Source organism: Engystomops pustulosus, chromosome 2 (assembly GCF_040894005.1).
Source record: "Engystomops pustulosus chromosome 2, aEngPut4.maternal, whole genome shotgun sequence".
In the NCBI taxonomy this organism is placed as follows: Eukaryota; Metazoa; Chordata; class Amphibia; order Anura; family Leptodactylidae; genus Engystomops; species Engystomops pustulosus.
Genome location: NC_092412.1, coordinates 17,251,467 through 17,261,077, shown reverse-complemented (window position 1 = coordinate 17,261,077; position 9,611 = coordinate 17,251,467). Strand labels below are relative to the sequence as shown.

The 9,611-nt window shown below is 52.1% G+C and overlaps 1 protein-coding gene across 1 annotated transcript in view; it reads left to right on the top strand.

Annotated features, from left to right (window-relative positions):
• The first annotated feature begins 2,837 nt into the window (after positions 1-2,837).
• Positions 2,838-9,611, top strand: part of PGM2L1 (phosphoglucomutase 2 like 1) — a 55,778-nt gene continuing 49,004 nt past the window's right edge. Inside the window, 1 exon segment of the mRNA XM_072133805.1 lies at positions 2,838-3,034. Within this exon segment, the coding sequence (XP_071989906.1) occupies positions 2,930-3,034 (105 nt within the window). The 5' untranslated portion in view covers positions 2,838-2,929.

Genomic DNA, 9,611 nt, shown 5'->3' with positions numbered 1-9,611 from the left:
ATATACAGCCCCCTCATGGTTATTTTATATACAGCCCCACATGGTTATTTTATATACAGCCCCCTCATGGTTATTTTATATACAGCCCCCTCATGGTTATTTTATATACAGCCCCTTCATGGTTATTTTATATACACCCCTCTCATGGCCATTTTATATACAGCCCCCTCATGGTTATTTTATATACAGCCCCACATGGTTATTTTATATACAGCCCCCTCATGGTTATTTTATATACAGCCCCCTCATGGCTATTTTATATACAGCCCCCTCATGGTTATTTTATATACACCCCTCTCATGGCCATTTTATATACAGCCCTCTCATGGTTATTTTATATCCAGCCCCTCATGGCTATTTTATATACAGCCCCCTCATGGTTATTTTATATACAGCCCCACATGGTTATTTTATATACAGCCCCCTCATGGTTATTTTATATACAGCCCCCTCATGGTTATTTTATATACAGCCCCCTCATGGTTATTTTATATACACCCCTCTCATGGCCATTTTATATACAGCCCTCTCATGGTTATTTTATATCCAGCCCCTCATGGTTATTTTATATACAGCCCCTCATGGTTATTTTATATACAGCCCCTCATGGCTATTTTATATACAGCCCCCTCATGGTTATTTTATATACAGCCCCATCATGGGTGTTTTATATACAGCCTCCTCATGGTTATTTTATATACAGCCCCTCATGGTTATTTTATATACAGCCCCTCATGGGTATTTTATATACAGCCCCTCATGGTTATTTTATATACAGCCCCCTCATGGTTATTTTATATACAGCCCCCTCATGGTTATTTTATATAAAGCCCCTCATGTGTATTTTATATAAAGCCCCTCATGTGTATTTTATATAAAGCCCCTCATGGTTATTTTATATACAGCCCCTCATGGTTCTTTTATATACAGCCCCTCATGGTTATTTTATATACAGCCCCCTCATGGTTATTTTATATACAGCCCCACATGGTTATTTTATATACAGCCCCCTCATGGCTATTTTATATACAGCCCCTCATGTGTATTTTATATACAGCCCCTCATGTGTATTTTATATACAGCCCCTCATGGGTATTTTATATACAGCCCCCTCATGGTTATTTTATATACAGCCCCTCATGGGTATTTTATATACAGCCCCCTCATGGTTATTTTATATACAGCTCCCTCATGGCTATGTTATATACAGCCCCCTCATGGGTATTTTATATACAGCCCCTCATGGTTATTTTATATACAGCCCCTCATGGGTATTTTATATACAGTCCCTCATGCATATTCTATATACAGCCCCCTCATGGCTATTTTATATACAGCCCCCTCGTGGTTATTTTATATACAGCCCCACATGGTTATTTTATATACAGCCCCTCATGGTTGTTTTATATCCAACCCCTCATGGTTATTTTATATATAGCCCCCTCATGGTTATTTTATATACAGCCTCTCATGGTTATTTTATATACAGCCCCACATGGTTATTTTATATACAGCCCCCTCATGGCTATTTTATATACAGCCCTCTCATGGTTATTTTATATATAGCCCCCTCATGGTTATTTTATATACAGCCTCTCATGGTTATTTTATATACAGCCCCCTCATGGTTATTTTATATACAGCCCCCTCATGGTTATTTTATATACAGCCTCTCATGGTTATTTTATATACAGCCCCTCATGGGTATTTTATATACAGCCCCATCATGGGTGTTTTATATACAGCCTCCTCATGGTTATTTTATATACAGCCCCCTCATGGTTATTTTATATACAGCCCCCTCATGGTTATTCTATATACAGCCCCCTCATGGTTATTTTATATACAGCCTCCCTCATGGTTATTTTATATACAGCCCCCTCATGTTTATTTTATATACAGCCCCTCATGGTTATTTTATATACAGCCCCCTCATGGTTATTTTATATACAGCCTCTCATGGTTATTTTATATACAGCCCCCTCATGGTTATTTTATATACAGCCCCCTCATGGTTATTTTATATACAGCCCCCTCATGTTTATTTTATATACAGCCCCTCATGGTTATTTTATATACAGCCCCCTCATGTTTATTTTATATACAGCCTCTCATGGTTATTTTATATACAGCCCCACATGGTTATTTTATATACAGCCCCTCATGGGTATTTTATATACAGCCCCCTCATGGGCCCTCACATGGGCCCTTCATTCCCTCAATTACGTCTTAATATCCATTTTTCCCTTTTTTAATGAATTTTAAATGAAATTTTACTTGTTTTAGGACATAGAGGACGGCCTGGTACAGAGGGTCACTTGGACATGATGATGTCACATGCATAATGGACGTGATGTCATCGCTTCTGGTCCAATGGGATTAGAAGCACCCAGTACCAAAAGCCCCATGAGACCAGGAACCCTTAGTGTTTTTTTCTTAGAACATTTCAGAAAACTTGCCTGCTCCAGCTGTTTTAATATTTTTCCCTTTAATTGACATTTTAAAGGAATTGTCCATGTGGTGTTAGATAACAGAATAAAAAGCTTCTATACAACGATCTTGACCCCATTAGTTAAATTTTTACACCTAAAGGGGAGAAAAAAGGTACTGTCGCATATCAACAGCTTCTTTTTAGGGGACAACTCCCCCATACTGGGAAAAAGCAGCATCGCCTACCCTTCTGCGCACGCGCAATTCAATGTAGACGGCGACGACGCTTTCTCTCTGGCTGCAGACGGTTACTGCCGACGCATGCGTGTTGTTATTGTTGGTCGTTATGGAGGAATCGAGTTTCGCGCATGCGCAGTGGCGCTCGCGGCTGAGCGAGGTCAGCCCGTGCTGTGTGCGCATGCGCGTTGCAGGTTCTGCCTGTGGCGCAGTCTGCTGGCGGCGCTAGCAGGAGCGGGTGTATTGGGAATAGGGTGAGAGGATGGAGGACCCGACCGGGGATGTTAACTCCAACCTGCTGATACGGAGCTCCACCGGGGACTCGGAGCTGGACGCGGCCGTGTGGCAGTGGCTGCAGTGGGACAAGGTGAGATGTATAGATGGAGACCGCTGAACTTTAAGCTAGAGGACTACATCTCCCAGCATGCCTCAGCAGTACTGATTAGGCGGGGCATGCTGGGAGTTGTAGTTTTGTAGCTGTCATGTGTATACACAGATGTTTATGCTGTTGCCGGCCATGTGATGCGTCTGTATTAGTATTTTGTAGCCGCTGGTCTGTGACGATGATGATGATGTAGCGTTTGCTGATGTTATATTGATAAGGTTTGGTGTATCCATACATGGCCAGGAGGGGGCGTGTTATTATATCACTGTACATGTGGGTGGTGGACCCCACTGCACCATTGTATGGGGATTGTACTCGTGTAGGAGGGATGGGTCCTTCTATTCCTCTTACAGGGGCTCTTTGGAGCGGTGAGGGGTCCTGTGATCACCTCTAGTCAGGGGTAAGGTCTTATTATCCTGGTAATGGAGGATCTGGGATTATTGTCCTTATAGAGCTGTGCTCGGGGGTGGAGACTGTTCTCATAGAGGCTGTGCTCGGGGGTGGAGACTGTTCTCATAGAGGCTGTGCTCGGGGGTGGAGACTGTTCTCATAGAGGCTGTGCTCGGGGGTGGAGACTGTTCTCATAGAGGCTGTGCTCGGGGTGGAGACTGTTCTCATAGAGGCTGTGCTCGGGGTGGAGACTGTTCTCATAGAGGCTGTGCTCGGGGTGGAGACTGTTCTCATAGAGGCTGTGCTCAAGGGGTGGAGTCTGTTCTCATAGAGGCTGTGCTCAAGGGGTGGAGTCTGTTCTCATAGAGGCTGTGCTCGGGGTGGAGACTGTTCTCATAGAGGCTGTGCTCAAGGGGTGGAGTCTGTTCTCATAGAGGCTGTGCTCAAGGGGTGGAGTCTGTTCTCATAGAGGCTGTGCTCAAGGGGTGGAGTCTGTTCTCATAGAGGCTGTGCTCAAGGGGTGGAGTCTGTTCTCATAGAGGCTGTGCTCAAGGGGTGGCGTCTGTTCTCATACAGGCTGTGCTAGGGGGGGTGGCGTCTGTTCTCATACAGGCTGTGCTAGGGGGGGTGCAGTCTGTTCTCATAGAGGCTGTGCTCGGGGGGGTGGAGTCTGTTCTGATAGAGGTTATGCTCGGGGGGGTGGAGTCTGTTCTCATAGAGGCTGTGCTCAAGGGGTGGAGTCTGTTCTCATAGAGGCTGTGCTCAAGGGGTGGAGTCTGTTCTCATAGAGGCTGTGCTCAAGGGGTGGAGTCTGTTCTCATAGAGGCTGTGCTCAAGGGGTGGAGTCTGTTCTCATAGAGGCTGTGCTCGGGGTGGAGACTGTTCTCATAGAGGCTGTGCTCAAGGGGTGGAGTCTGTTCTCATAGAGGCTGTGCTCAAGGGGTGGAGTCTGTTCTCATAGAGGCTGTGCTCAAGGGGTGGAGTCTGTTCTCATAGAGGCTGTGCTCAAGGGGTGGAGTCTGTTCTCATAGAGGCTGTGCTCAAGGGGTGGCGTCTGTTCTCATACAGGCTGTGCTAGGGGGGGTGGCGTCTGTTCTCATACAGGCTGTGCTAGGGGGGGTGCAGTCTGTTCTCATAGAGGCTGTGCTCGGGGGGGTGGAGTCTGTTCTGATAGAGGTTATGCTCGGGGGGGTGGAGTCTGTTCTCATAGAGGCTGTGCTCGGGGTGGAGACTGTTCTCATAGAGGCTGTGCTCGGGGTGGAGACTGTTCTCATAGAGGCTGTGCTCAAGGTGTGGAGTCTGTTCTCATAGAGGCTGTGCTCGGGGTGGAGACTGTTCTCATAGAGGCTGTGCTCGGGGTGGAGACTGTTCTCATAGAGGCTGTGCTCAAGGTGTGGAGTCTGTTCTCATAGAGGCTGTGCTCGGGGTGGAGTCTGTTCTCATAGAGGCTGTGCTCAAGGGGTGCAGTCTGTTCTCATAGAGGCTGTGCTCGGGGGGTGCAGTCTGTTCTCATAGAGGCTGTGCTCGGGGGGTGCAGTCTGTTCTCATAGAGCAGTGATGGCGAACCTTTTATAGCCTGAGTGCCCAAATTTCAACCAAAAGCCACTTATTTACTGCAAAGTGCCAGCGCAGCAACTGAAGCAGTAATTTATTTCTCCTTGTTCTCTCTGAACTTTCAATCGTTCAGACTCCTAAAGACACCAACACAAGTGAAAAGAGGAGGGAAAATTCATCTATCATTGTAGGAAGCTTCTGCAGGCAGATTCTTTGAGTCCTGTCTGGTGAACTTCATGCTGGGGCGATGGCCTGGGTGCCCACAGAGAGGGCTCCGAGTGCCGCCTCTGGCACCAGTGCCATAGGTTCGCCACCACTGTCATAGAGGCTGTGCTCGGGGGGGTGCAGTCTGTTCTCATAGAGGCTGTGCTCGTGGGGGTGCAGTCTGTTCTCATAGAGGCTGTGCTCGTGGGGGTGCAGTCTGTTCTCATACAGGCTGTGCTCGGGGGGGGGGTGCAGTCTGTTCTCATAGAGGCTGTGCTCGTGGGGGTGCAGTCTGTTCTCATAGAGGCTGTGCTCGGGGGGTGCAGTCTGTTCTCATAGAGGCTGTGCTCGGGGGGTGCAGTCTGTTCTCATAGAGGCTGTGCTCGGGGGGGTGCAGTCTGTTCTCATAGAGGCTGTGCTCGTGGGGGTGCAGTCTGTTCTCATAGAGGCTGTGCTCGTGGGGGTGCAGTCTGTTCTCATACAGGCTGTGCTCGGGGGGGGGGTGCAGTCTGTTCTCATAGAGGCTGTGCTCGTGGGGGTGCAGTCTGTTCTCATACAGGCTGTGCTCGGGGGGGGGTGCAGTCTGTTCTCATAGAGGCTGTGCTCGTGGGGGTGCAGTCTGTTCTCATACAGGCTGTGCTCGGGGGGGTGCAGTCTGTTCTCATACAGGCTGTGCTCGGGGGGGTGGAGTCTGTTCTCATAGAGGCTGTGCTCGGGGGGGGGGGGTGCAGTCTGTTCTCATAGAGGCTGTGCTCGGGGGGGGGGGGGGGGTGCAGTCTGTTCTCATAGAGGCTGTGCTCGGGGGGGTGCAGTCTGTTCTCATAGAGGCTGTGCTCGGGGGGGTGCAGTCTGTTCTCATAGAGGCTGTGCTCGGGGGGGTGCAGTCTGTTCTCATAGAGGCTGTGCTCGGGGGGTGGAGTCTGTTCTCATAGAGGCTGTGCTCGGGGGGGTGGAGTCTGTTCTCATAGAGGCTGTGCTCGGGGGGGTGGAGTCTGTTCTCATAGAGGCTATGCTCGGGGGGGTGCAGTCTGTTCTCATAGAGGCTGTGCTCGGGGGGTGGAGTCTGTTCTCATAGAGGCTGTGCTCGGGGGGTGGAGTCTGTTCTCATAGAGGCTGTGCTCGGGGGGGGGTGCAGTCTGTTCTCATAGAGGCTGTGCTCGGGGGGGTGCAGTCTGTTCTCATAGAGGCTATGCTCGGGGGGTGCAGTCTGTTCTCATAGAGGCTGTGCTCAAGGGGTGCAGTCTGTTCTCATAGAGGCTGTGCTCGGGGGGGGGGGTGCAGTCTGTTCTCATAGAGGCTGTGCTCGGGGTGCAGTCTGTTCTCATAGAGGCTGTGCTCAAGGGGTGGAGTCTGTTCTCATAGAGGCTGTGCTCAAGGGGTGGAGTCTGTTCTCATAGAGGCTGTGCTCAAGGGGTGGGGTCTGTTCTCATAGAGGCTGTGCTCGGGGTGGAGACTGTTCTCATAGAGGCTGTGCTCAAGGTGTGGAGTCTGTTCTCATAGAGGCTGTGCTCGGGGTGGAGACTGTTCTCATAGAGGCTGTGCTCAAGGTGTGGAGTCTGTTCTCATAGAGGCTGTGCTCGGGGTGGAGACTGTTCTCATAGAGGCTGTGCTCAAGGGGTGCAGTCTGTTCTCATAGAGGCTGTGCTCGGGGGGTGCAGTCTGTTCTCATAGAGGCTGTGCTCGGGGGGGTGCAGTCTGTTCTCATAGAGGCTGTGCTCGGGGGGGTGCAGTCTGTTCTCATAGAGGCTGTGCTCGTGGGGGTGCAGTCTGTTCTCATACAGGCTGTGCTCGGGGGGGGGGGTGCAGTCTGTTCTCATAGAGGCTGTGCTCGTGGGGGTGCAGTCTGTTCTCATACAGGCTGTGCTCGTGGGGGTGCAGTCTGTTCTCATACAGGCTGTGCTCGGGGGGGGGGGGTGCAGTCTGTTCTCATAGAGGCTGTGCTCGTGGGGGTGCAGTCTGTTCTCATACAGGCTGTGCTAGGGGGGGTGGAGTCTGTTCTCATAGAGGCTGTGCTCGGGGGTGGTGGAGTCTGTTCTCATAGAGACTATGCTCGGGGGGGTGCAGTCTGTTCTCATAGAGGCTGTGCTCGGGGGGTGGAGTCTGTTCTCATAGAGGCTGTGCTCGGGGGGGGGGTGCAGTCTGTTCTCATAGAGGCTGTGCTCGGGGGGGTGCAGTCTGTTCTCATAGAGGCTATGCTCGGGGGGTGCAGTCTGTTCTCATAGAGGCTGTGCTCAAGGGGTGCAGTCTGTTCTCATAGAGGCTGTGCTCGGGGGGGGTGCAGTCTGTTCTCATAGAGGCTGTGCTCGGGGTGGAGACTATTCTCATAGAGGCTGTGCTCAAGGGGTGGAGTCTGTTCTCATAGAGGCTGTGCTCGGGGTGGAGACTGTTCTCATAGAGGCTGTGCTCAAGGTGTGGAGTCTGTTCTCATAGAGGCTGTGCTCGGGGTGGAGACTGTTCTCATAGAGGCTGTGCTCAAGGGGTGCAGTCTGTTCTCATAGAGGCTGTGCTCAAGGGGTGCAGTCTGTTCTCATAGAGGCTGTGCTCAAGGGGTGCAGTCTGTTCTCATAGAGGCTGTGCTCGGGGGGTGCAGTCTGTTCTCATAGAGGCTGTGCTCGGGGGGGTGCAGTCTGTTCTCATAGAGGCTGTGCTCGTTAGGGTGCAGTCTGTTCTCATAGAGGCTGTGCTCGTGGGGGTGCAGTCTGTTCTCATAGAGGCTGTGCTCGGGGTGGAGTCTGTTCTCATAGAGGCTGTGCTCGGGGTGGAGACTATTCTCATAGAGGCTGTGCTCAAGGGGTGGAGTCTGTTCTCATAGAGGCTGTGCTCGGGGTGGAGACTGTTCTCATAGAGGCTGTGCTCAAGGTGTGGAGTCTGTTCTCATAGAGGCTGTGCTCGGGGTGGAGACTGTTCTCATAGAGGCTGTGCTCAAGGGGTGCAGTCTGTTCTCATAGAGGCTGTGCTCGGGGTGGAGTCTGTTCTCATAGAGGCTGTGCTCGGGGGGTGCAGTCTGTTCTCATAGAGGCTGTGCTCGGGGGGTGCAGTCTGTTCTCATAGAGGCTGTGCTCGGGGGGGTGCAGTCTGTTCTCATAGAGGCTGTGCTCGTTAGGGTGCAGTCTGTTCTCATAGAGGCTGTGCTCGTGGGGGTGCAGTCTGTTCTCATACAGGCTGTGCTCGGGGGGGGTGCAGTCTGTTCTCATAGAGGCTGTGCTCGTGGGGGTGCAGTCTGTTCTCATACAGGCTGTGCTCGGGGGGGTGGAGTCTGTTCTCATAGAGGCTGTGCTCAAGGTGTGGAGTCTGTTCTCATAGAGGCTGTGCTCGGGGTGGAGACTGTTCTCATAGAGGCTGTGCTCAAGGGGTGCAGTCTGTTCTCATAGAGGCTGTGCTCGGGGTGGAGTCTGTTCTCATAGAGGCTGTGCTCGGGGGGTGCAGTCTGTTCTCATAGAGGCTGTGCTCGGGGGGTGCAGTCTGTTCTCATAGAGGCTGTGCTCGGGGGGGTGCAGTCTGTTCTCATAGAGGCTGTGCTCGTTAGGGTGCAGTCTGTTCTCATAGAGGCTGTGCTCGTGGGGGTGCAGTCTGTTCTCATACAGGCTGTGCTCGGGGGGGGTGCAGTCTGTTCTCATAGAGGCTGTGCTCGTGGGGGTGCAGTCTGTTCTCATACAGGCTGTGCTCGGGGGGGTGGAGTCTGTTCTCATAGAGGCTGTGCTCGGGGGGGTGGAGTCTGTTCTCATAGAGGCTGTGCTCGGGGGGGGGTGCAGTCTGTTCTCATAGAGGCTGTGCTCGGGGGGGGGTGCAGTCTGTTCTCATACAGGCTGTGCTCGGGGGGGTGCAGTCTGTTCTCATAGAGGCTATGCTCGGGGGGTGCAGTCTGTTCTCATAGAGGCTGTGCTCGGGGGGTGGAGTCTGTTCTCATAGAGGCTGTGCTCGGGGGGAGGGGGGTGCAGTCTGTTCTCATAGAGGCTGTGCTCGGGGGGGGGGTGCAGTCTGTTCTCATAGAGGCTGTGCTCGGGGGGGTGCAGTCTGTTCTCATAGAGGCTGTGCTCTGGGGGGGTGCAGTCTGTTCTCATAGAGGCTGTGCTCGGGGGGTGGAGTCTGTTCTCATAGAGGCGGTGCTCAGGGGGGTGGAGTCTGTTCTCATAGAGGCTGTGCTCGGGGGGGTGCAGTCTGTTCTCATAGAGGCTGTGCTCGGGGGGGTGCAGTCTGTTCTCATAGAGGCTGTGCTCGTGGGGGTGCAGTCTGTTCTCATACAGGCTGTGCTCGGGGGGGGGTGCAGTCTGTTCTCATAGAGGCTGTGCTCGTGGGGGTGCAGTCTGTTCTCATACAGGCTGTGCTCGTGGGGGTGCAGTCTGTTCTCATACAGGCTGTGCTCGGGGGGGGGGGGTGCAGTCTGTTCTCATAGAGGCTGTGCTCGTGGGGG